The sequence below is a fragment of the Podarcis gaigeae genome (assembly GCF_964106915.1).
Source record: "Podarcis gaigeae genome assembly, chromosome: 10".
NCBI classification, from domain to species: domain Eukaryota; kingdom Metazoa; phylum Chordata; class Lepidosauria; order Squamata; family Lacertidae; genus Podarcis; species Podarcis gaigeae.
The window spans coordinates 67,835,750-67,863,546 of NC_139686.1; the positions used below are offsets into that span (position 1 = coordinate 67,835,750).

General features: G+C 43.5%; 2 protein-coding genes across 5 annotated transcripts in view; both read left to right on the forward strand.

Moving 5' to 3' along the window:
• Positions 1-20,557, forward strand: part of LAMB4 (laminin subunit beta 4) — a 66,301-nt gene extending 45,744 nt beyond the window's left edge. For all 4 annotated transcript variants that reach the window (XM_083701264.1, XM_083701265.1, XM_083701263.1 and 1 more), the window contains 13 exons: positions 339-563; positions 3,028-3,248; positions 4,418-4,514; positions 5,770-6,145; positions 8,705-8,865; positions 11,238-11,443; positions 12,811-13,014; positions 13,537-13,681; positions 14,326-14,533; positions 15,720-15,858; positions 16,881-17,057; positions 18,493-18,646; positions 20,322-20,557. In XM_083701264.1, coding sequence (XP_083557390.1) covers positions 339-563; positions 3,028-3,248; positions 4,418-4,514; positions 5,770-6,145; positions 8,705-8,865; positions 11,238-11,443; positions 12,811-13,014; positions 13,537-13,681; positions 14,326-14,533; positions 15,720-15,858; positions 16,881-17,057; positions 18,493-18,646; positions 20,322-20,461 — 2,453 coding nt within the window. In that variant the 3' untranslated portion in view covers positions 20,462-20,557. The remainder of the gene's footprint in view (positions 1-338; positions 564-3,027; positions 3,249-4,417; positions 4,515-5,769; positions 6,146-8,704; positions 8,866-11,237; positions 11,444-12,810; positions 13,015-13,536; positions 13,682-14,325; positions 14,534-15,719; positions 15,859-16,880; positions 17,058-18,492; positions 18,647-20,321) is intronic.
• Positions 1-27,797, forward strand: part of LAMB1 (laminin subunit beta 1) — a 164,675-nt gene that overhangs the window by 69,154 nt on the left and 67,724 nt on the right. The window lies entirely within an intron of this gene.

Sequence of the window (27,797 nt, forward strand, 5' to 3'; positions counted from 1 at the left end):
TTATTTGTGTATGCGGGTTTGTTTCATTTTAACAAAATTTAATATACAACTCGATTGTTTTAAAAAACCCCTCTAAGCAATTTACAACAATATAAAACAATATATTGTTTTTTTAAAAAAATTCTAAAGATTGAAATCAACAGTAACTAAACAATAAAACACATGTAACTTTTATATGTCTGGATAGAACTAACCTATATTTATTTATTTATCTATTTAACTCCTAACAATTAGGGTTCTTTATAGTATTATGGAATCTGATGGTGTAATGTTGTTTCTGGAAAGGTGAGCCGTGCCTGACTGTCACTAGCAATTGTGTGTGAATTTTGGTTTGTTAGGTGATCGGTGTGATGAATGCCCCGGTGGGTTCTACAGGAATCCAAATGCAGTAGCCAGTCAGTGTCTTCCATGCTCCTGTAATAATAACATTGATGTGGCAGATCCAGACTCCTGCAACAAGGACACTGGGGAGTGTTTGAAATGCTTGCACAACACCCATGGACCAAGCTGTGAGTTCTGTAAACCAGGTTACTTTGGATCAGCACTCCTTCAAAACTGTAGAAGTAAGCAAACAATTTTTATAGATTACCAATCAAGGACTGAGCACATAAAGGAAAATAAAATAGGTGGGGCTACAATAAATTATGCACATTAATGAAATCATCATGGATTCTCCTCAGTAGCATGATCTATTCTGGCTACAATATTATTGCATAAGGTGGAATGTTTGGGAGTAGAGCAATTGATGGCAAGATGAAAGAAGGTTACACAGTTGGCTATATGTGTTCTAGGACCAATGCTGATAGGGAGAGTCAAAAGGCATGTACAGAGAATTCAGTATTGAAAATACCGTAATTTTCGCTCCATAAGATGCAGTTTTTCTTCCAAAAAATCTTATGGAGCGCATGTGTGGTCCTTGGAGCTGAATTGCCCAGGGGCAAAAAGCAGATCATGCTTTTTCTTTTGAAAGAGGGAAGTGGGTGCTAAAACAAAGCCGCTGATCGGCAAGTGATCGGGAGGGAGATAAGGGACACTAGAAATAAAGGAGTCTGCCTGGGAGGGGAAGGTAAAGACAGCAAACTTGCAAGGAGAGGAGACAGGACTAAATCAATGAGAAGAGAAATTAGAAGAAAAGGAGGAGCAAAAAACTGCTCCAGCTAAGGAAGAGACACTACGGCAAACAAGAGGGAAGGGAGTGTTGAAAAGAAAGAGCTGATCGTTAAGCGATTGGGAGGGAGATAAGGGATGCTAGCGATAAAGGAGGCTGCCGGGGGGGGGAGGTAAAAGCCCATGGATCCTCAGGATTTTTACATTGGTCACCCCAAATTCACCATCAGATCACATAGCATTCCATGACTACAGCCTGCACCCCCAAAAACACGCATCCACTGTTTTGTGGGGCCCCAATGGCGCAAAAACGTGGTTACAAAGCACGGATTTTTGCACTGGGCTACCCCAAACTCAGCGTCAAATGACATGTCTATGGCCACAGCATGAACCACAAAAATTATACATCCACTGTTTCTTTCAGAATTTTTTTTTCTTGTTTTCCTCCTCTAAAAACTAGGTGCGTCTTATGGTCAGGTCAGTGGCGTAGCGTGGGGGGTGCAGGGGGGCCGGCCGCACCGGGCGCGACATCTGGGGGTTAGGGTTAGGGGGCGCAAATCCATGGGTTAGGGGGCGCAAATTACTTGCCTTGCCCCGGGTGCTGACAACCCACGCTACGCCACTGGGTCAGGTGCATCTTATGGAGCGAAAAATACGGTACCTGGTTTACACATGCACCTGTGAGCTTAAGACACCATCCCTAACGTACTCTGAAGTGACATTGTAGGATAGGCACTTTCATTCCAGTTTCTAATATAGTTCACAGAATTGTAGAGTTGGAAGGGACCAAGGGTCATCTAGTCCAACCCCCCCCCCAGGTGGGCTCAAGCAACCAACGTTCTGGTTAATAGCCAGATGCACAGCGCCACGGGAACAAATTTGTCTGTTATGGAGGGAGCACGATTACAACGAAAGTGACAGGTATATAAGAAATGCAGGACTGGAAGACTCAGACATGAAGCCTGTTGACCTGGTTTATGCCTAGTTGACAAACTGGATAGCGATGACACAGAGGGCACCCTGGGAAAGAAAGTTTCAGACAATATCAGTCTTGGACATATTGCAGCTGAGGTGGTAATGAGACACCCAAGGGTAAATGTTTGAGGTGCAGATATAGATTCAGGACTGAGCAGAGGGGAAGGGGTTTTGGTCAAGGACAGAAGATGCAGGAGTGCTGTTCTGAGGCGTGTAGAGAAAACAGCAGAGGGACCAAAAACTGAACCTTAAGGAACTCGACTAGAAGGGGATGAAAGCAGAGGGGAACTTGTCCCTGATGGAAGTAAAGAACAAAGAACTACTAGACAGAGAACAAGCTGAGAACAGAGTTCACGGCCTAGGACCCTTGTACCCACGAGACCGCCTCTCCTGGTATGCCCCACAGAGGACCTTAAAGTCCATAAATATTAACACCCTAGAGGTCCCGGGCCCTAAGGAAGTTAGATTAGCCTCAACCAGAGTCAGGGCCTTTTCAACACTAGCTCCAGCCTGGTGGAATGCTCTGTCTCATGAGACCAGGGCACTGCGGGATCTGATTTCTTTCCGCAGGGCAGTAAGACAGAGTTGTTCCGCCTGGCCTTTGGCTTAGAATCCATTTGATTCCCTCCCCCCTCTTTCTTTTTTCCTTTCGCCTCCTGTGAAGAGGCTGAATTTTAATGTATTTTAATCTTGTTTTTTAAGTTGTATTTTAATCAACTTGTTTTTATTATTGATTGTTAGCTGCCCTGAGCCCGGTCTTGGCTTGGGAGGGCAGGGTATAAATAATTTATTTTTATTTTTATTTTATTATTATTATTATTATTATTGTTGTTGTTGTTGTTGCAGATAAATTGATGTTTACAATGTAAGGTAACTTAAATTCCTGGTAGAACATTGCTTTTTTTTTTAAGGGATTTTTTCCATAACTAACTGTTATCTTTACAGAATGTGACTGCAACCCTTTGGGTGTGGACCCAGTGAAATGCCCACCTGGAAATGGCTTTTGCATGTGTAATCAGATGACGGGAATATGCCCTTGTTTGCCTCATGTGGTAGGCGCCAAGTGTGATCAGTGTGCTGCTGGCTACTGGAACATGATCCAAGGAACCGGATGTCGCATCTGTGACTGCAATCCAAGAAATTCCCAGAACAACTTATGTGATCAGGCAAGGCTATTGAGCCGATTCTCCATTTATAAATTATAATGTCGCTAAATTTTAATGTCTTCAGGATTTCCTCTTACCTACTATTACCTCTGCATTTCCTCTTACCTACTACAGTGAGCCAGGATAGGGTTACCAGACATCCCCGTTTCCCGGGGACAGTCCCTGGATTTGCGAATAAATCCCTGGACGAATTCCAACCCCAGAATGTCCCCGGATTTCATCTAATGTCCCCGGGAAATGCAGCAGCGGCAGTCTCCGCAGCCCAGAGCAGTTGGCTCTGGCTGGCTTCAGGAGCTGCTCAGAAGTCCCCATATGATGGTGGCGCAGGGGCTCCAAGATGCAGCTTCTGGGCTGCCTCCACCTTCCCTGAGCTCAGCAACTAAGCTGTGAAGGGAGGCTTCATGCTGCCTATCGGAGCAGCCTCCCAATTCCTACTTGCGTGCAAGCAGGAGAGGGGCAGGGATGTCTCAGTTAGGCAACACTAATGTCTCACATCATATGTAACTGATACAGTGGTGCCTCGCAAGACGAAAAGAATCCATTCCGCGAGTCTCTTCGTCTTGCGGTTTTTTCGTCTTGCGAAGCAAGCCCATTAGCGGCTTAGCGGATTAGCGCTATTAGCAGCTTAGCGGGCTTAGCGGATCAGCTGATTAGCGGCTTGGGGAAAGGGGGGGAGGAAAAAAACTCCGCAGGAACTCGCAAAACATTTTCATCTTGCAAAGCAAGCCCATAGGAAATTCGTTTTGCGAAGCACCTCCAAAACGGAAAACTCTTTCGTCTAGCGGGTTTTCCGTCTTGCGAGGCATTCGTCTTGCGGGGCACCACTGTATATAGAAAAGACTTTGCAGCCTGAGAAAAGAGACAATGCACATACTTTTGTAAACAAAGAAAATCTTAATTTTATTTTTTTAAAAAAACCTGCCCTTTAAGACAGTAATCTGAAAACACACACATTCTGAAAAGAAACTATTCTTGCTTTGTTGATGGAAATGCAAAAATAAGAGCAAGTTTTTAGGTTTTTTTCAGAGCTAGAGATCAGAAAAAACCCCTGAAAAGAAGTGCTCACGTACATATGAGTTGGCAGTTTAAGTAGCATGGGGGGGGGGGGGGATTGCAAAGAAGGCAGGGAGTCCATTAAGCCTGTTTCTCACTGTAGACTCTTTTTGCAGCTCACAGGTCAATGTCCGTGTAAAGTGGGCTATACTGGGAGACGTTGCGACGCATGCGATGAAAATTATTTTGGGGATTCTCAAATCCATTGTTTCTGTAAGTACTGTAGTAGTATGTAGCAGAAATCCTAACATTCTTTTAATTGAAAACAGAATATTTGTACCCCTCAGATTTGAACAATCATTGCATTGTTTTAGATGTTTATAGATGTCTTTATTTTATTTTTAGTTGTATTATTTAGTTGTTTTGATGTTTGCCTCCCTTGGCTCCTTTGGGAGGAAGTGCGAGATATAAATTATCATTATTATTAATGTCTAGCAACTCTTTTTTGGGGCAAGCGAATGAGTGGATTGTAATGCAAGAATCAGATGAAATTGATTATCTCAATTCCTTCTAGTCTTGCTTCCACGTAGGGAAGGGTCTCAGGGAACCTTCAGACTGGAGTACTGTAATGCACTCCAGAATGTACTGTCCATGAAAATCATTCAGAAATGACAACCAGTACAACATGCTTATACGTACTACGTATTTTTATTCCATCATGCTAGTTTTGTGTGATCTGTACTGGTGGACCTTTAAGGCCTTAAGCAGCTTGGGACCTGGGTACATTAAGGTCTTCTTTTTTCTGTATATTGGTTTTAAAAATCTGATTATTTATTTGCTAGTTTACTCTGATTTTTTAATAATTATTTTGATGACTATTTTAGAATTTGTATTGTTCTTTTAGGGTTTTTTATGTTAATACTTTGACTTTTTGATTGAGTTTAGCTCTAGAGATTGCTGTGCATTTTTATATTGTCAGATTTTGATGAGTAAGCTGCCCTGAGTTTCCTCTAAAAATTAGGCAGGATATACATTAAATGAATGAATGAATAACCTTATTCTGTTTCTATCCTGTTTCTCTAACATATAACTTATACATTTCAATTGTGGGTATTTATTTTAAGGTCTGGATGAAATTGTTTTACTGTGTATTTTAACTATGCATGTTTACCTTGGATCCTGAACGCCTTGGTAATCAGACGTTCCATTTTGTGAATGTTCTTTGGAACCCGAACATCTGACGGGGCTTCCAATTGGCTGCAGGAGCTTCCTGCAGCCAATCAGAAGCCACGCCTTGATTTCCAAACATTTTGGAAGTCGAACGGACTTCCGGAACGGATTCCATTCGACTTCCAAGATATGACTGTATATTTTTTTGCAATCTGTTCTCCATGTACAAACTGCTTAGAAACCATCTTGGAAATTAAGTGGCATATAAATGTACTGTAATAATAATTGTAATAACTTTATTAGTCAATTATCAGCAATTATAACATATTGTGCTTTCACCCCCCCCCCCCCCTGCCAGCGTGTAAGTGTAGCAAGGACGGCACTCTGACACCCGGGTGTGATAAAGACACTGGAGCCTGCAACTGTCGTGTTGGGGTCACTGGGAGATTCTGTGACCAATGTGCTCGGGGCTACATCCAGGAATTTCCTTCTTGCCGCCGCTGCCACGTTTGTTTTGACCAGTGGGATAATGCCATTACTTCCCTGTCTCATAAAATCCAAAAATTAATGAGGTTTGCCGCAACGCTGGGAGATAAGAGGCAGACAATGCCTGGCTGTGACGTAGACCTCAAAGGCCATGAAGATACAATTTCTGAAATAGAAAGAATCCTAAAAAGCCCCACCCTTTTGCCAGAGGTGCTGTTGAGCATGAAGAAGAATCATGACTACATTCGGTGAGATGCGTTTCCTTAGACAGGAGTTTGTTCATCATTTAACAGATATTTATTTAGGCTGGGGAGAAGCTACTGAAAGCTTGGGGTCCAAATTCAGCTCCCTAAAATGCTGCACCCTCCTCCAAAAATACTCAGTTCAGCCGCTTTCACCCATGCTGAGGCATAAAAGGGGCTCCTCCAGCCATCCTGTAGCATGAACAATAACAAAAGCTCCAGCAGGGTCCTTTGCTTGTCTTTTTACATCAGCTGCTCATTCAGTTCAAAAACTAAGGTACAGAGAAATGAGAATGAGCAACTGAGGGACCTAGAGGAAGAACTCTGCCAGAGTTTCTTTTTTGACTGGGCCTGAGCACCCAGGGGACACGAGTGGCACTGTGGTCTAAACCACTGAGCCTCTTGGGCTTGCTGATCAGAAGGTTTGCAGTCTGAATCCCCGTGACAGGGTGAGCTCCCGTAGTTCGATCCCGGCTCCTGCTAACCTAGCAGTTCAAAAGCACGCCAAAAAGTGCAAGTAGATAAATAGGTACCACTCCAGCGGGTAGGTAAACGGCGTTTCCGTGTGCTGCTCTGGTTTCGGTGTTCCATTGAGCCAGAAGCGGCTTAGTTATGCTGGCCACATGACCCGGAAACACTGTCTGCAGACAAACGCCAGCTCCCTTGGCCTGTAAAGCGAGATGAGCACTGCAACCCCAGAGTCGTTCATGACTGGACTTAACTGTCAGGGGTCCTTTACCTTTACAGCACCCAGTAAGGTAAAGGTAAAGGAACCCCTGATTGTTAGGTCCAGTTGCAGACGACTCTGGGGTTGCGGTGCTCATCTCGCTTTACTGGCCGATGGAGCCGGTGTACAGCTTCTGGGTCAGGTGGCCAGCATGACTAACTAAGCCACTTCTGGCAAACCAGAGCAGCGCACAGAAACACTGTTTACCGTCCCACCGGAGCCGTACCTATTTATCTACTTGCAGTTTGACGTGCTTTCAAACTGCTAGGTTGGCAGGAGCAGGGACCAAGCAACGAGAGCTCACCCCATCGTGGGGATTTGAACCGCTGACCTTCTGATCAGCAAGCCCTAGGCTCTGTGGTTTAGACCATAGCACCACCCGCATCCCTTATATGGTAGGCTAAAATGCTAGGCCCCATAGGGCCCACTGCAAGTGAAAGTGTCTTTTCTTTACATTTAAAAAACTTCTTTGCTGGCCCAGTGCTGTGACGAAAGCACTGGGCAAAGCAGCTGCAGCACTTGCCATCATTTTTATTTCCCCAGAATGCATCTGGGCCATGACATGAGCTAAGCATCTGTAGGCATGATAACTAATAACCTCAGATGACCTTTTTCAGGGTCAATGTTGTATTTTCACGTTCATTGTAGCTGGGGTAGGACTGACCCAAAAGCCAGAAGAGTAAAATAAATAAAAACATTATTTTTCACAAAATGAAGGAAAGATGCTCCAGAAATAACAATTCATTTGTGGTCTACCTGGAACATCAAATGGTGGAAGACTGACATAAAAGTTTTACGGGGTTCCCACAGCCCCACCAGTGCTGCTTTTAATTCCACCTGTCAACAGAGGATGTCACATTTCCAGAAAGAGACCTATAAATATTTGGGGCTTGCCTCCAATCTTAGGGTAGCTGTGGTGCCACAAACTGGCATTTCCTTTACGTTTAGCATGTGCTGCCTTTCCAACTGATGCTATGAATTTTCTTAGTCTGGGATACATCACTTGTAAATATTGCCAAAGTGAATTAGACAGCTATTGCTTAAATTGAATGTGCAATAGGGAAAAAGGAGGAACTCGATTCAGTTTTTTGCATTTAAAGCTGAATCGATCAAATTTTTCAATTCCCAAAACAATACTAGAAACTGAAACACGGCCATCCTTTGAAATTTGCGCTTTCCTGAATCTTGCGGTGCAGTTCTCCAACCAATACATATATTAGGGGAAATTGTGCCTAAAAATGAATATATTCGTGAAAATAACATGCATGCGCACCATATTAGGCGAAATTGCTCAACAAATTTGCACATCTGTCAAAACTGCATATAAGAATGTGTTTATTAAGAGAAATTAACACTAAAAGTTTCACAAGGATTTATTTTTAAACCGTAGATTGCTGCAGAAATGTAGAGAGCTGAATTTAAGATAAATGAGAAGATAAGATAAATGAGAAACTGAGAAGACTGAAACTGACAGTTGCTTCCATCCCTAATGTCATACCCATGTCAATGTAGATATTTAATCTGCCAAATAAAGAAAGTACAAAAAAGAATGCCACTCCTCAAAACAAACTAAAGTGATGTGCATCTAGATTCAGCAACAGAAAATTTAGAATTTAGGAGTTTGAAGGGAGCTTGGAAGCCATAGTGCAGCTGCCTCCCTGGCTCAAAGCAGGAATCCTGTCCAAAAACTGTTGGTTCAAGATGCTGTGATTTCCCAGGAATATAGTCAAGAGTAGTAAAAGCCCATTAGGGTACTAGGTTAGGATGCTACGTTTAGGCAAAATGTAGTTCTTACCCTAAATCTTAGGTGGCTGCTGATCTGTTGTTGTTCTTTTTAGACAAAAGGTTTCGGAAATGTATCGGCAACCTGACTTTCTGGATCAGTACCCTGACCTCAACAGTATGATAGAAGGCATTAGGAAAGATGCTGACCATCTGTCTGAAACCCTGCAAAAGAGGTCTGAGCTGCATCAAAGGAATCATTACATGGACCTCCACGGTAGGAAGGGCCAATAATTAAACTTTATTAAATTACATGGGGGTGGGGGGAGCATCACCACAACCCCTTGTAGTGCAGTGGTTTCAGACCTTCAGAATTTATATTTAAATTGAAGCACTTAATTTATCAAAGTGAAAACTCAGTTACTAGTCCTCTTGAGCAGCTTGACCGTCCCATAGCGATATAGTTTCAGTCATTCCAAATTTAACGATGTTGCATTGTTTCAGAAAGCAAGCTAAATCTGAGAAGTCACCATTTCCCCTGCCTGAGTCCTGTGATCCCAGGAACTCTCAGGCCCTTCGGCAGCTCATGTTTCATCTATTTTCTTTTTTAACGTGCATGTTAATTGCAGTCATGCAATTAACGTCAATCCAGTTTGGTCCTTTGCAAACCCATTTAACTGAGGAGCAAAGGAGGAGCCAGCAAAGCAATCATATGCATAGTTACTTAGAAGTAGGACCCACTGCATATGGGACGCGGGTGGCGCTGTGGGTTAAACCACAGAGCCTAGGGCTTGCTGATCAGAAGGTCGGCGGTTCGAATCCCCACAACAGGATGAGCTCCCATTGCTCAGTCCCTGCTCCTGCCAACCTAGCAGTTCAAAAGCACAAAGTGCAAGTAGATAAATAGGTACGCTCCAGCGGGAAGGAAAATGGCGTCTCCGTGCTCTGCTCTGGTTCGCCAGAAGCGGCTTAGTCATGCTGGCCACATGACCCGGAAGCTGTACGCCGGCTTCCTCGGCCAGTAAAGCGAGATGAGCACCGCAACCCCAGAGTCGTCCGCGACTGGACCTAACGGTCCAGGGTCCCTTTACCTTTACCTTAGGACCCACTGTGTTCAGTGTGGGTTCCTTCTAGGAAACTGGGCACTGGACTGCATCCTTCATTGCAAGTGAATTCCTTTTAAAGCAAAAGAAGTCCGCAGCTCTGGGTGTATTCCACTTGACCACAGCTGGATTTTTTTGGGGGGGGGGCTCATGTAAGCTTCAGTTTCCCCTGAAGAGTTTTGGTCGAGAGCAAATAAGAGACTCAGATTATTCTGTCATTCCCACAGAAGTGGGAAAGACGTGTGATGATCATGCACATCAAATTCTGTTTCACCGTGAGTGCGGCACCAGGCATGGATACAAACACTGCTCTGTGTTTCTATGTTTGACTACTGTATAAACTAAATGCTAAATCAGGGGTCATTGGGGGGGGGGGAATGAACGAATTCCTGTGCCCCATAAATAACCCAGAGATGCATTTTAAATAAAAGGACACATTCTACTCATGTAAAAACATGCTTACTCCTGGACCGTCCATAGGCCGGATAGAGAAAGCGATTGGGCTGGCTGGATCCGGCTGCTGGCCCTTAGTTTGCCTACATATGTGTTAAATGCATCTAGTTTGAATGCATCACTTGAAGTGTGTGCATGGCTGTGTACACACTCCCGTATACTTTGCATCCACCACCAGCTTCGGAAGCAGTGTACACAATCTACCCTGTCATTTTTTAATTTAATTTAAATATTATGTTTTGATGCATTTGTCTCTGAATTGCGGGGGGGGGGGAGAGAAGCATGACCTAGCTATGTTTTAAGCAGATAAAGTGTACAAAAGCATATGTGTGTGCTTCGCTCTCAATGGCTATTATAAAGGGACCCCTGACCATTAGGTCCAGCTGTGACCGACTCTGGGGTTGCGGCGCTCATCTCGCTTTACTGGCCGAGGGAGCCGGCATACAGCTTCCAGGTCATGTGGCCAGCATGACTAAGCGGCTTCTGGCGAACCAGAGCAGCGCATGGAAATGCCGTTTACCTTCCCGCTGGAGCGGTACCTATTTATCTACTTGCACTTTGACGTGCTTTCAAACTGCTAGGTTGGCAGGAGCAGGGACCGAGGAACGGGAGCTCACCCGTTGCAGGGATTCGAACCACTGACCTTCTGATCAGCAAGCCCTAGGCGCTGTAGTTTAACCCACAGCGCCACCCGCATCCTACATGGCTATTGTAGGACCCCTTTTTTGTCAGAACCATGGTGCAAGGGAAAGTGGATTAACTCTTTCCTCCTCCCACCACAATATTGGGAGAATTATCTCTCTGAAGCTATTACCCCAGAAGTATTTCCATGAGTGCCAGTGCAAACTTCCATCCCAGGGCTGATAGCAGCTTTTGGTAGGGGCTGGATGATTTTCATCAGACCTGTGATAGAGGAGGAAAGGGTTTAAACTCCCTCCTCACATACCATGATTCTGGCAACAGCTACTACCTTCAGTGACACCTCACACACCCTGAGTTGGGATCTCAAAGAGGAGAGCGCATTTATTTCAGTGGGTCCCATCTTCAATATATGAAGTGAAACAAGGCAAAGTAACGTTGTCATTTGATTCAGATTCCCTCAACAAAATAAATAACTATTACCAAATAATGTTGTCGGCCGGAGAGAGAATCAGTGGCTCAAAGTCTGTCCTGACACACGGAGGAAGAACCAGGAGCAATACATTTCACATGTTAGATGATCTAGTTTCAAAAGAAAGAGCTGCATTGGGGCAGCTGAAGTTGTTCAACACTTCAGATATTCAACATCTAAATGAAAAGGTAAGTATTAGTTCCTTGCATATAACTTTACTGCTCATAAAGAATAATTCAGCCATCACAGCATGGCTGGTGAGACATCATATGTATTTGTTTTACTGTGTAAATTGCCCTGAAAAAATAGATGTTCTTAGCCAGTTTGGAAGGCTTTGACCCGATAAAGAGGGGCATAAATTGTGGAAACAAAGAAAGCCAACCTGTAAGCGACAGAACTCTGCATTTTTGCTTGAAAGTGAGCCCCGTTAAACCCCAACAAGTCATATTCTGTAGTAAATGTGGTTCATATTGAAATGTGTAAATAAGAAACATGCTTCTTCACAGTTACTACTGGGAATGCATGTCTGGTGTGAACAGGGTTTAACGTCTGCAAGAGAAGAAAATGCTTTTATCATTGCATCCAGTGTTCTGGAGTGCCATAGAAACTTTTTTAAGGGTTCCTCATTAGAAACATTAGTAATGCTGTCCTTAGAGACTTTGGGAGGAATTCAACATCACAGTCTTCCGATTGTTCTGTCAGTGCAAACATTTCTGCTTGCAAAACTGAATTATCACCTCTCCCCTCTACCAATGCACTCTTCTGCGGGTTCTCCTGGCCCCCCAGAGCAGATTGGGGAGAGGTGTGGGGAGCAGACAGTGGGGAGAAGGGGAAAGGGAAAGCCCTGTTGCACTGGCTTCCGCTAGCATGCTAGGTTAGTTGAATCCGGGCCTATGGGTTGTAGCCAACACTCGTCCTAGAACGATTGAAATGAATGGTCGTAAGTTAGTCATGTCTGTTAACTTCAATGGGTCTACAATGGATACAACGCTGGGCGTTTGCCATCATACAGCTTCTGCTGCAGGGGAAACTTGGTTGTGTTCCAAAGTGTGTTCTCGGGGCCAAGTTAAATGTGACACTTCTTCTCTTTCCTTTTGCAAAATGCAGCTGCACAGCAAACCTCAATTTACATTAGATTACAGTGAGGCACAACAGGCCTAGTTGGTGCACTGTGCACACCCTGAAAGTTGTTGAGCTTTTTTCTACAAAAATGCAATTTTTGTTGTTGACTTGTCTAAGATCCAGGACAAAGCGCCGCCTTGCGGAACTTCCCACCCAGACATCTTCAAATGCCTTTGAAGATCGTGGAAAATCCTGACATAAGGCAGCCTTAACTAATCCACCTAATTTGCTTTGCAAATCAATGTGGGGAGGGTTCTCTCAAGGTGGAAAGTTTTTGAAAAACCATTAATTTAAAAGAAGGCTTCATATTTCACCTTTCTGAGGTAGATGAAGAGCATACAAATGTAATGTTTTCGAGCTCTCTTCTAGCATATTTCATTAATATCATGTTGTATTATTGCTTCCTTCAACCAGTACATTTGTTTCGATGCAGATATGTGGGTTACCAGGAAACATTCCTTGCAGTGTATCAGATTGTGGTGGGGCTTTATGCCGAGATAGCCAGGGAAACAGACATTGTGGCGGCCCAAACTGTAATGGAGCACTCCCTCTTTCTACAAATGCTATCAGAGAAGGACGTCAGACAGTCCTGTTGTTAAATAACTTGACCAACCAAATGCAAGGATCTGAAGAGAAGGTACCACATGTAACAGCAATCTTGTGTGTTTCAATGTAAACTTATTGAACATAGCACATTTGAGCTACGAAAGGTTTTTACAAAATTCTAATTTTCCCCAAGATATGCCAGTATCTTATTATATCTACAGTATTGAAATGTAGGTTTTTGTATGTTACTACATTTTCGTTTTGCTATCTTACTTTGTTTTTGTAGTGTTTGAAATGCATCTATTTCTTTGTTGTAAGCCGCTTCTGAGCATGGTTGTTTTTTGTGGGAAAATGGCATACAAATAAAAATGAATGAACGACCCAACCCTTAGGCTCCTTAAGTATGGCTTAGAGAGTTCCAGATTCAGATGGGCCCAGAAGTTACAAAAACAAATGGCGTTATTACACCCAATGGAACCATCTTATCAGTTAGGGGTGTGAGATGTAGAAACAGGTTTAGGAAATATGAATTTGCTTTGTCAGGGAAAGTTAAACTTAAAAGAGATCAGTTCATTATTTAAATATCTGTCTCCATATCTATCTACACTCACAGATTGAAAGCATAAGGAAAATGACTGGGGATACCAAAAAGAAAGCTTCGCTGATGGCTGAAGAGCTGGAGAAAAATAAAGATCAAATAGAAAGGGAAAGAGAAAGCATCAAAGAGCTCATCAAGAGATTGAAGAACTTTCTCTTAGGCAAGTATGCTCGAAACCCATTTTTTGATCCACCTGTCTTAGATATATCTGTTGTTGTTGTTTAGTCGTTTAGTCGTGTCCGACTCTTCGTGACCCCATGGACCAGAGCACGCCAGGCACTCCTGTCTTCCACTGCCTCCCGCAGTTTGGGCAAACTCATGCTGGTGGCTTCGAGAACACTGTCCAACCATCTCGTCCTCCGTCGTCCCCTTCTCCTTGTGCCCTCCATCTTTCCCAACATCAGGGTCTTTTCCAGGGAGTCTTCTCTTCTCATGAGGTGGCCAAAGTATTGGAGCCTCAGCTTCAGGATCTGTCCTTCCAGTGAGCACTCAGGGCTGATTTCCTTCAGAATGGTTTGATCTTCTTGCAGTCCATGGGACTCTCAAGAGTCTCCTCCAGCACCATAATTCAAAAGCATCAATTCTTTGTCCTTCTTTATGGTCCAGCTCTCACTTCCATACGTCACTACTGGGAAAACCATAGCTTTAACTATACGGACCTTTGTTGGCAAGGTGATGTCTCTGCTTTTTAAGATTATGTCTAGGTTTGTCATTGCTTTTCTCCCAAGATATATCTGTATATTCATATTATATGTTAGACCAAGGATATTGGGACTTAAACTGTTCTTTCTCCACTTTTCCAAGAGGAGAGTGCCCCACCAGAAGACATAGAGAAAGTTGCAAACTATGTCCTGGGCCTCCAGTTGCCACGGTCTCCCAAAGAGCTAAGCATGGTGCTCGAGAAACTCAAGAGCCTCATGGCACACTGCGAGGTCTCCCCGACAGAGGTGAATGGGTTAAGTGAGCAAATGGAAGAGGCCCAGGGACTATTGGCGAAAGCACAAGAAGCTGAGTAAGTACAAGATTGTCTTCCTTTACAGTCCTGCCATTGGGTGGGAGAGATTGGATGTGACTGAGCAACTGCTACGCTAAGCCATGCTGACTGCTTCCAGGCTGAATCGGAGATGAAGGATGAGATATACTCAAAGTCAAGAGTGGATTTCATGCTCTTTATTCAGCTCATAGTGGTGAGGAGGAATGAAAGTTCCCCCAAAGTATCTGCTTTATATACATTATTTACACAATGGGCTGCACGTGATTGGCTAATTCCGGAATTCTCCTGTAGGCCAATCAGGTTGTGGATTCACTTCCATCTGGAGCTGGATTGGGTGGCTCCTGCAGACCAATCATACTGCTGCATTGTTCTAGGACCAATCAGACTGCTTCATTCTGAATCCTATTGTTCTAGGACCAATCAGCCTGCTGCATTTTGGATCCTATTCAACTCAGTACATAACAAAGGAGTGGCTTTTTCTTACTTGCCCCTTTTCCCATTCCACGTCCCCATTGACTGTAATGGGAGGGAAATTAGCTATGCCAGCTCCAGGCCTAATATACTCTCAGTTCTGATTCACGGGAATATCAGAGGAACAAGAGTGTTTTGGATCCTGTAAATCCAAGGGAGCCCCATCCTGCGCCCTCAACATGCACATGGAACTCCCTGCTTTGGGCCCTACCACCAGTGGTACATGTACTCCAGCGAGTTTTCCACTGGTATATTGTGTGGTCCTTCATGGACATAAATGCTGCGCTTATGACCCAGTCAGTAGAACAGCATTCATGCCACCCCTAACAATCTCTCAGGTAGCCTTTGGCTAACTTTTGGACCATTGTGTTGTGTTTGTGATTTGGAAACTATCCCTAAATCATAGAAAATTGTATATCTGTCTGCCTTTGTTTTACATTCTGAAGTGCATTTTCAGCCCCACAATGGGTAGACCAATGTGAACTAAATCATCTAAACATTCTATAAATATACTCTTATACTAATGTTCTTGCCTCTCTCTTTCATCCTCTATTTTTATTGTAAGCTCCTTGGGGCAAAAACCTATTGTTTGTTAGAGCTCCGTGTGTGTGTGTGTGTGTGTGTGTGTGTGTGTGTGTGTGTGTGTGTGTTTTGCATATCTATATCTAACCGTCTATCTATATCTCAGTGCCGTTTTTATACTTCTGAAGATCTGGGTTTTTTTATTACTTAGGAAAGTAGCAAAAGGTCTCCCAACATCTGATGAATTGATAAGCCGCTTGAAAGACATTGAAAATATTCAACGGCAAACCAAGGATGACTTTGCAAAGTTAAATGGAACAATAGAAGAAACCAAAACAAAAACCGCAAAGGTATCCTCTGTACAGTTACAGTTAACTTTCATCACAGACTTTTCAAAAGCGAGTAAGAGAATGTGCCAACAAGAGAATTTCACTAACATTTATTTTCTTAGGCTTCCAGTTCTTCATTCAGTTGGCTTCAACCCATTATCAAAGCAGTCTGTGGGTTTTTCTTTTTAATAAGTTTAATAATAATAATAATAAAGTTTAATAATCTTTTTAATAAGATGTATTGCATCAGTGTATTCCTATCAGCTTCTACAAATAACAAAATTGCTCTTGTTCTTTTTGCCACGTGTTTTCACATATTTCTGTCTTAAAGGGGGGAGGGCAGGATGAAGCTGCCAAGTATTTTCCGCTTTCAAAAGACTCCCTTTCATCACAGTTATTTCTCTGAACTTTGAACTTCAGCATGGTAGTGGGGTGGACCAGGCACCAACTCCCACATGGCTCCTGTTGATTAAGCCCTACCATCCCCATTTTGGAGCATATTCCTGTCTCAACTTTGTGGGCCATATCAGTCAGGTGGGTGGGAATAGCCTGGTGGAACGAGTTGCTTAGATAACAATGTTCCTTCCCAAACTGGTGCTGACAGATGAAAATAATTTTTTATACCAGGACAGTTTTATATGTGCTCCTCCATAAGTCTGTTCTATCCCATTTCTACACAAATCTGTGATTTTTGTATTTTAAAAACCCTTCACCAGCAGGTACCAGGTTGGGTTATAACAATTTTAAAATGCATTTTTTAAAAAGCATGCCAGCTTTTATGATACATCCCCCATGCCCTGTTAATTTATTTATTAACTTGCTAACTTGATTTGCTATTTAAACAATGTACCTCTCATCCACACTAGATTATAGCTATGGAATCCTTGCTTAGTCTGTTTTGTGGATCTGAAGGAGCCAGACCCATTAAAATCACTGGGCCTAAGTAACTTAAGCCCATTGATTTCAATTGGTCTCCTCTAAAATTGTCTTGTTGGGTAATGAGTTAGAAGTATCCCATTGATTATATGATGATTCTTCTGCAGGCTGCGAACCACATGGACAAGATGGATGATGAATTAGTGGACTTTTCAGAAAAGCAGTCAGAGCTGGAAGATGAAATCGCTTCCTTGAAGACAAAACTGCAGATGAGCAGGAGCCAAGTCACCAATGCTAAATCAGAGGCTGAAAAAGCACAGAATCAAGCTCTAGCAACTAATAAGGTAATGCTGTAAGCTCACAATTTATGCAGGTTTTATGTTATTAGAGGGACGCGGGTGGTGCTGTGGGTTAAACCACAGAGCCTAGGACTTGTCGATCAGAAGGTCGGCAGTTCGAATCCCGCGGCGGGGTGAGCTCCTGTTACTCGGTCCCTGCTCCTGCCAACCTAGCAGTTTGAAAGCACGTCAAAGTGCAAGTACATAAATAGGTACCGCTCCAGCGGGAAGGTAAACGGTGTTTCTGTGCACTGCTCTGGTTAGTCATGCTGGCCACATGACCCGGAAGCTGTACGCCGGCTCCCTCGGCCAATAAAGCGAGATGAGCGCCGCAATCCCAGAGTCATCCGCGACTGGACCTAATGGTCAGGGGTCCCTTTACCTTTACCTTTCTGTTCTGAGAATCCCACCTAAAGAACACCCAAAATTGTGTTCTTCACACTGGCAACTGTGTAAAAAAAAACACACAGAGAGAAATGCTATACTTAAAGGCACTGAATTGCTCTATATCCAGATTACCAGCAAACCTAGGCTGAAGGAAATTTTAAAAATTAATGACCTCAACCTCTTGCAAATTTCTGATATCACGAGTTCAACACAAGCATTGTCTCAGTATGGGATTGACTAGAATCTTCCATATCATGACATATCAAATGGAGGGGCTCATTTTGCGGCTAAAATGTGGGTGGGGATTGACATCTCAATTGGCCTTAAGCCAATATATTGTCCTATCTCTAACACCATTTTGGTTTGTTGCAAATAAATTATTTTAATCAATTCATGAAGTAGGCAAATGTACCATTGGCTCAAGCATCCCTTGTATAATCCCTAGTGGAAAGAAATAAGTGAAAAAGCCGGGATACCATATTTGAGTAGAGTACAACCAATCACATGCTGTAATAATTTCAACCTGTTATCATCGTGGCAGAGAACAGGAAAGGAAGAGAATCTACATCTGCCACGGGCCTTGCAAGCAAGCCAGGACCCCTGCAAGAACAAAATGTTAGCTGTGTGCCATTAATCCACTTTAATTTCATTCAGATTCTGATTGACCTGAGATCTTTACTCTCTGTGTTGGAATTCACAAAATAAAAGCCAGAAGAGTATTCTGTTTTGTTTTTTGTTTTGAATGTATGTATAATAACAGCATTAATGAAGTCTGACGGTGAAAGTCAAATAGGATAGTTGGACTCTCCCTCTTTCTTAACATGTTGGATTACTTATTGAGATTTATTTATTTTTTTTACTGCCAGAAATAGTATGTTTATTTTTCTTCCATAGTGCTATTTTTTTCTTCAGTGACAATGTTTACTTTTTGGCCATAAAAATTGTTACTTGATTAAACCTTTAAAAAGCAAGCAAGCAAACCCAGATAACTAAATTTCGTAGCAGAGGTATAAAAAACAACAACACTTTTCATTGGGAAATATTGTCGTTACAGGAATTTGCTAATCTTAAAAAAGAATATGCCGGTTTACAAGAAAAGCTCAAAGCCAAAGGCCTTCCTTTGGAAACCTTAGAGAAACTGAATCGGTTGAAAAATGAGGCTGAGAAACTGGCTAAAGAGACTGAAAAGAAAATGAAAAGAATAGCAGGTATATATATTGCATTTACATACCCATTCAATTATTCTTGCATGTTCCTCAGTGAATTATCGGGGGTCCCTCAATGAGAATATCAGTAATGATGCAAAAACATCACAGAATATAGTTTGTCTTCCACCACTGGTCTTTTCCTACAATACACGGCCACAGGGAATGTTTTGGGTCAGGGGTAGGGAGATTCCATGCTTGTGCGATATATTGAAATACACCAATACAAGCCAGGTACCAAATAGTGGCTCAGTGGAGAAAGCCAATTACAGTGGTACCTTGGTTTAAGAACAGCTTAGTTTATGAACAACTTGGATTAAGTTTGTGATGCCTTGTAAGCAGAACATGTTCCGCTTCCTGTTGAGTGTGTTCCATTTGTAAATTGAGTCCCCCGCTGCTATGGGAAAGCACACCTTGGTTTAAGAACCCTTTGGTTTAAGAATGGACTTCCGGAACGGATTAAGTTCGTAAACCAAAGTACCACTGTACTTACTGTTAGAATTCCTGCTCCATGATTGCAGTCATGGGATTTTTGTCTATCACATGACGGTATATGTTTTGACTCCACGGAGTGGGAAGTGACGGAGACAAGGTATTTGTGTTACTGTGTTCTGTGAAGTGGGACTATTGTCCTTTGTCCTTTCTCTCTTTGCTGTCTGATGCTAGAGAGGGAGCCATGTTGCAGTGTTCCTTGTGTGTTTATATGTAAATAAAGTAGATTAGCCAAAATGCTGAGTTGCTGAGGTCTGTTAACGCAACTGTGCAAACTCTGCGGATCCCTAAGTGTGCCAATGTCTGTTGGCATCGGTCGCTGTGATGTTCGGGCTGAAGAAAGCTTTTGAAGCTCCCGAACGAAAGACCAGGAGGGAGAGAACATGCCAGTCAGGCATGTGTCTCTACCATAGTCCTACTCGAGTGTAGGCTGAGCTCCTGACACTTACTAAAGGCAGCACTGTTTAGGGGAGCTTTTAATGTTTAATAGGTTATTGTATTTTAGTGTTTTCTTGGAAGTCGCCCAGAGTGGCTGGGGAAACCCAGCCAGATGGGTGGGGTATAAATAATAAATTATTATTATTATTATTATTATTATTATTATTATTATTATTATTATTACTGCACCCCTTGGGCCATACACTGGATCACCTGCACATATCAGGACCTATATGTGCTGAGGCCTCTGGCTCCCCTAGGGCAGTGTTTCCCAACCTTGGGCCTCCAGCTGTTTTCGGACTACAATTCCCATCATCCCTGACCACTGGTCTTGCTAGCTAAGGTTGATGGGAGTTGTAGTCCAAAAACAGATGGAGGCCCAAGGTTGGGAAACACTGCCCTAGGGCACCTGGTTGGCCACTGTAAGAACACAATGCTGGACTAGATGGGCCATTGGCTAACCACGGGAGGGAAGCGGGTGTGGAAGACAGGACTGCGAAATGAAAAGGAACTATAGCTGCATTATTCCACCTCCCTCCTTGCACCGGGAGATTTAAAGGCCCATATCCGATGTCTGAATTGCAAGATGGCAGCAGAGGTTCCTTGACTGCCAAGCCAAAATGAAAAAGAGGTATTTCAAAGAAGAAAGTTTGGAAACTCACAGTTTTTTGGGGGGGCAGTGATTTACAAGGGTTTTACTTACTTAATTATGCGTAACCACCTGAAGTTTTCTTTTTTTTAATTTCAGATTTGGAAAATAAGATACAGGAGCTGAACCGGATTAAACAAAACAAGGCTGATCAGCTGAGACAACTGGAAGATCAAGTCACAGCTATCAAAGATGAGATTATGCAGCAGTCAAATAAATACGCTATTTGCAAAAGTTAATGAGTCTAATGATCTAACAATATAACTGTAAATGAACAAAGAGCTTTCCACGACCGCTTTGTAATGATGAACAGTTTATAAATTGTATAATTATAACATCTTAAGTGATGTTGTGTGATTTTCTGTGCTAGTCCTTGACCTTTATGGGGGTCGGTACTTTGCAGGGATGAGGTACACTACAGTATATGGTGCTTTGCTGCTACACCAGGCACCCCCAGCCTCGGCCCTCCAGATGTTTTGGGACTACAACTCCTATCATCCCTAGCTAACAGGACCAGTGGTCAGGGATGATGGGAATTGTAGTCCCAAAACATCTGGAGGGACGAATTTGGGGTTGCCTGTGCTACACTGTTATTTAGAAACTTAAGGATAGTTTTCTTCTCACACACTAGGTGGCAGCAGGAAACTATTTAAAATTTTCATCTAGGAATGACTTTAAAGCATATTATTATTTCCTTTTTAAAAAAGTAAATTACCACACAAGAGGATCCTGCTGGATCAGACCACTGGCCCATCTAGTACTGCATCTGTTCTCACAGTGGCCAATCAGATGCCTGCAGGCTGGACATAAGCTCAACAGCATATTAGCAATTTAGGACAATTCACTCTTTTAGCACAAATTAATGGCATGTTGTTGTTGTTTAGTCGTTTAGTCGTGTCCGACTCTTCGTGACCCCATGGACCAGAGCACGCCAGGCACTCCTGTCTTCCACTGCCTCCCGCAGTTTAGTCAAACTCATGGTGGTAGCTTCGAGAACACTGTCCAACGATCTCATCCTCTGTCGCCCCCTTCTCCTTGTGCCCTCCATCTTTCCCCACATCAGGGTCTTTTCCAGGGAGTCTTCTCTTCTCATGAGGTGGCCAAAGTATTGGCGCCTCAGCTTCAGGATCTGTCCTTCCAGGGAGCACTCAGGGCTGATTTCCTTTAAGAGTGGATAGGTTTGATCTTCTTGCAGTCCATGGGACTCTCAAGAGTCTCCTCCAGCACCATAATTCAAAAGCATCAATTCTTCGGCACTCAGCCTTCTTTATGGTCCAGCTCTCACATCACTACTGGGAAAACCATAGCTTTAACTATACGGACCTTTGTTGGCAAGGTGATGTCTCTGCTTTTTAAGATGCTGTCTAGGTTTGTCATCGCTTTTCTCCCAAGAAGTAGGCGTCTTTTAATTTCCTGACTGCTGTCACCATCTGCAGTGATCATGGAGCCCAAGAAAATAAAAATTCTCACTGTGTCCATTTCTTCCCCTTCTATTTGCCAGGAGGTGGTGGGTCCAGTGCCCATGATCTTCGTTTTTTTGATGTTGAGCTTCAAACCATATTTTGTGCTCTCCTCTTTCACCAGAGTGCAACTTGTAAAGGTATTTTAACTGTTTAAGCCCCACAGCAAGCACAGCAAATCATCCAGATGTTGATGAACTACATATCCCACCATTCCTGGCTATTGGCTATAGTGGAAAAGGCAGATGGGAGTTGGGTCAACCTCTGCCCTACATCACGTCCAGTTGTGCAATCAGTACCAAGATCAGTTAACAGCAGAAGCGGAGCAATAGTCATCAAATGGAAACTATAGCAGCCTTTTATGAATTGTCAGCTGAACTTAGCTACATGCAAGGAAATGGCTAATCCCAATGGGCTACATTCTCCTGTCCATTTATTCACCCATATAGGGATGACCGATTCATCAATATTGAAATTCTGATGGCATGTGTTCCATCACCTGTAGGAAGTGGTACATGCTCAATATTTTGCTGATTTCAATATTGCATGCTCAATATTTGCTGATTTCCTTCCATCTATCTTTGTTCTGGTGTGCTTTGATTGTGCTAATCTGGTATGTCATACATAAGTCAGGCAATGTCATGCATACGAGTGGTAGCCTGTGTGGCCCCCTCTAGAGGTTGTGAACTACAACACTCATTATTCTTGAGCATTGGCCCTGCTACCTGGGGTAGAGGGGAGTTGTAGTCCACAATATCTGTTGGGTACCTGATGTAGACAGATTACACATACAATCCAAATTATAAAAGGTAAAGGTAAAGGGACCCCTGACCATTAGGTCCAGTCGTGACCGACTCTGGGGTTGCAGCGCTCATCTTGCTTTATTGGCCGAGGGAGCCGGCGTACAGCTTCCAGGTCATGTAGCCAGCATGACTAAGCTGCTTCTGCCGAACCAGAGCAGCACACGGAAACGCCGTTTACCTTCCCGTTGGAGCAGTACCTATTTATCTACTTGCACTTTAACGTGCTTTCGAACTGCTAGGTTGGCAGGAGCAGGGACCGAGCAACGGGAGCTCACCCCGTCACGGGGATTTGAACCGCCCACCTTCTGATCGGCAAGCCCAGGCCCAGGAGGCTCAGTGGTTTAACCCACAGCGCCACCTGCGTCCCATCCAAATTATACTTCGCTTCAAATGGCCAGAGTGGGTTATGAGGGTGTCAGGCCTAAACTCCACAACATGTGATTTTTTAAATCACATTGAGTAACATGTAAAACAGCCCATCAGCTCTCAGGCTCATACTTAGACAATTATCCTTTCTTTTTTTCCAAATGCCTCATTGCTTGAAATACAGTCAGCCATACTACAAAGGCTACCACTATCTGAAATTCACCCACAACTAAAAACAGATGTATTTCCAGCTCAAGGGATGAGAAAACTCATCTGCACCACGTTCTAATGCTGACAGCTAGGGCTTCTGTTTAGCTGCACCTAATAGTGACAAATGTTTCTCTAATAAATCTGCCATTTAATCTAGTACAATGTCTTAAAACGGCATTTATATGCACTTTGGAAAGAGTATACAGAATGCTTTAAGTTAATACTGTATTGCAGAGGACTCAAAACACCAACAGCAATAGAGTTTCTATTTGAGAGTAAGACGATATGGTTATGGACTCCTTCCCTGGAGGTTCTTAAGCAGAGGTTGGATAGCCACCTGTCATGGATGCTTTAGCTGAGATTCCTTCATTGCCGGGGGTTGGACTAGATGACCTTTGGGTCCCTTCCATCTCTATGATTCTACAGTAAAAGTAAAGGTAAAGGTACCCCTGCCCGTACGGGCCAGTCTTGACAGACTCTGGGGTTGTGCGCCCATCTCACTCAAGAGGCCAGGGGCCAGCGCTGTCCGGACACACTTCCGGGTTACGTGGCCAGCATGACATCGCTGCTCTGGCGAGCCAGAGCCGCACACGGAAACGCCGTTTACCTTCCCGCTGGTAAGCGGTCCCTATTTATCTACTTGCACCCGGAGGTGCTTTCGAACTGCTAGGTTGGCAGGCGCTGGGACCGAGCAGCGGGAGCGCACCCCGCCGCAGGGATTCGAACCGCCGACCTTTCGATCGGCAAGTCCTAGGCGCTGAGGCTTTAACCCACAGCGCCACCTGCGTCCCGCACGCGATTCTACAGTACATGTGGCTAAAACATTTGTGGAGTGGGATTTTGTTTGTTTGCATGACAAAATCTCAGCCCATGTTATATCCCTAGCTAGTTAGATTAGTTAATTGATCTCATAGGAATTAGATTCATCTTTTCTTTTTTAATTTATTTAATCTTTTTTTCTATACGAACAACCACAAAAGAGACTACAACAAAAACCATAATAACACAATTTGACAACTCAGATTTAAATACACTGATATACCTATGACTGCACCCTTTTAACAATATTTTCCCACCTCTCCTCCCACTTCCCCCCACTTATCGCTTAAATATTCATTCCAGATTTCTTCATATTTATCCATTCTTAATTTGTGTCGACATGCAATTCGTTCATATGTAGCTAATCTGTCCATATTATCAATCCATGTGCTCAATGGAATTAGATTCATCTTGTCATTGAGACGTTAATTTTCCCATGGAAGCCAATTTTGTTTTTAATAACTGCACCTGGACCTAACCCAAAACCAATTCACAAATCATAGTTGGGCTAGAAACACAGGAAACCATGCTATTCCATGTCAGGTTTTTTGTACGTATAACCTAATATTGTCTAGTCTGATTTGCAGTGGTCGCCAGGGTCTTATGCAGAGGCTTTTCACATCAGCGGCTCCTACCTTATTCCCAGAGGTGCCAGGGACTGAAACCCAGAGCTCATACAACTCAAGCATGGGTTAGGTAAAGGTAAAGGGACCCTTGACCGTTAGGTCCAGTCGTGGCTGACTCTGGGGTTGCGGCGCTCATCTCGCTTTACTGGCCGAGGGAGCCGGCGTACAGCTTCCGGGTCATGTGGCCAGCATGACTAAGCCGCTTCTGGAGAACCAGAGCAGCACACGGAAATGCTGTTTACCTTCCTGCCGGAGCGGTACCTATATATCTACTTGCACTTTGAGGTGCTTTCGAACTGCTAGGTTGGCTGGAGCAGGGGCTGAGCAACGGAAGCTCACCCTGTTGCAGGGATTCGAACTGCGGACCTTCTGATCTGCAAGTCCTAGGCTCTGTGGTTTAACCCACAGCACCACCTGCGACCCTCAAGCATGGGTTACCCGTCAGCAAGATGATGCTTCTGTAAGGTAACGGTCTTGACCTTTGCTGTTGTGTAGAAATTCACTACAAATTCACTCTTCTCAATGAGGCCTGGGAATTCTGCACAGAGTAGCATCTAACTGCAGCCACACTACGCCACCATGACTGTTCTCCACAAGTAGCCTCTTGTGGCCTTTCAATGCATCTGGAAATGGCATCTTCCAATTGCTTCTGAAACTATAGATATCCTTTAAAAACCCAGAAACAAAACTGATTAAAACCAACCCCAAAGTTAAGCTTTTTTTTCTTCTCAACTCAGAATAATTTATGTCACTGAGAGGTTGGAATTTCCTGTGGGATGGGAAATCTGTGTCCTGTTCTGCCTCTTGTTCTGACTTGGCTGATAATTTGAAATCATTACCATAGCTTTAGACTTGTTTAAAAAATGTCCCATTGACAGTAATGGTTTCCAGCCGACAGATTTTGTTCATAGATTATCAAATCACCAGATGTAGAATTCAGAAGGTTACAACAGTTTCTTTCCTCCAACTACAAGCTATAACACTGGGAATTTTGTCTGAAACATTCCTAAATAGCTAGTAAGCCAAGAGTTTGATCCAGAAAAGATAAAATGCTCACAGCACAGCATGGTGGTTTTATGAGCTGAGATAGTATTATTTGTCTCATCTAAAGTCAGAGAAGGGAATTTATAGCAGGCATGGGCATACATTAAATTAAATGTAAAAGTATTCTAATTATATGTCCCCCAGGGCAATGGACAGACAATATGTATTTGTTGTGAAGGCAGCGGAACAAAAGAATTGATTACATCTAATAAAGCATTCTCAGCACAGGAATGCAAAATATGTGTGGTTTCAACTTTACTGCATTTCTCCCTATTTAAAAATATTAGTCTACAAGGATCCCTTACAAGTTACACATTTGGACAGTAATTCAAGACCAGCCATGCTTTGTAGTTCTGTCTACATGCAACACATTTACTGACATACCTATTCAGAACTGAGTCTTACTGAATTCAATGGGACTTACTCCAAGCTAAATGGGGCTAAGACTGCAGCCTTAAATTACTGATTATATCAATTAAAGCTATGGTTGATGGATCAGCAATGACAAATTTGAATCAGTGGGGCTGTGAATTAAGGTCAGATGTTTATTCCATATGGCTATTTTGTTTCTAGTGTTACTAAAGGGACCCCTGACCATTAGGTCCAGTCGTGGCCGACTCTGGGGTTGCGCGCTCATCTCGCTTTATTGGCCAAGGGAGCCGGCGTACAGCCTCCGGGTCATGTGGCCAGCATGACTAAGCCGCTTCTGGCGAACCAGAGCAGCGCACGGAAACACCGTTTACCTTCCCGACGGAGCAGTAACTATTTATCTACTTGCGCTTTGACGTGCTTTCAAACTGCTAGGTTGGCAGGAGCAGGGACCGAGCAACGGGAGCTCACCCCGTTGCGGGGATTCGAACCGCCGACCTTCTGATCAGCAAGTCCTAGGCTCTGTGGTTTAACCCACAGCACCACCTGCGTCCCTAGTGTTACTATAATAAACAAGAAATTTTGAACTTTGTTACAGACACAAGCAGAGAGTGCCTAGCACTGCCTAGGAATTTTTAGAACCCCCAAAATATTGAGATGCTTTAAAATGGATAGTGTGCTTTGTGAGTTTGGGCCCATCACACTACATATCACTTGAAGTCACACTAAAATCCCTTTTTGGTCTGCCATCTGGATTCAAAATGGCACCTGGCACCCAAACATCAGCAAAGACCCTCCCACCCCCACATTGGAAACCCTCCTGCTGAGTTTGGGAAAAATATTCAGGAGGTGGCCAAACCTATGCAAAAAAACAGCTGCAATAAGGCCCATCATGTTTTGGTCAGCCATCTTGATTCAAAATGGTGCCTGGCACCCAAACGTTGATATAGACGTCCACCTCAGGAACCCCTATGCCAATTTTGGTGACAATAAGTCAAGAGGCGGCCAAACCTATGTACTGTAGAATATTGGTTAAGAGATCTTAAAAAAAGTTTGTATATCTTTCTGTGAGCGAGCAAGTGGAGGAAAAATGTTAACTTGGTCAATTACACTTGGTCAAGAACACTTTTAAAAGGCAAGTTTTTGTTTTGAGATGATGACTTTCATGTTTCCAATTAATTGGATGAAAGTGAGATTGAGACTCTACTAGTTTTTATATTCTTTATGGAACTTCTGTATGCTTTGATGGAGTGGCATTTACTCGTATCAAAACAAAAGTAAGTTAACTAGACTAAAGGTAAAGGTAAAGATACCCCTGCCCGTACGGGCCAGTCGTGTCCGACTCTAGGGTTGTGGGCTCATCTCACTTAAGAGGCCGGGGGCCAGCGCTGTCCGGAGACACTTCCAGGTCACGTGGCCAGCGTGACGAAGCTGCTCTGGTGAGCCAGCACCAGCGCAGCACACGGAAACACCGTTTACCTTCCCGCTATAAAGCAGTACCTATTTATCTACTTGCACTTAGGGGTGCTTTCAAACTGCTAGGTGGGCAGGAGCTGGGACCGAAAGGCGGGAGCTCACCCCGCTGCGGGGATTCGAACCGCCGACCATGCGATCAGCAAGCCCTAGGAGCTGAGGTGGTAGCAAATAAAGAATACATTGCAACAGAAGAATGAAACTGCCATGGTTGTTTCTTAGGCTTGTTAGGGAAGGGATGCAGAGTCACGTATAAAATTACAAGCCTAATTTGCCTAAGTCCTAAGGACACTGAATGACAGTTAAGAAACCTTGGGGTTTTGGTTTTGTTTTAAAGGATTTTAAAGACTTGAGATGCAATCTTATACATACTTACCTGGAAGTAAGTCCTGTTGATCTAAGCAG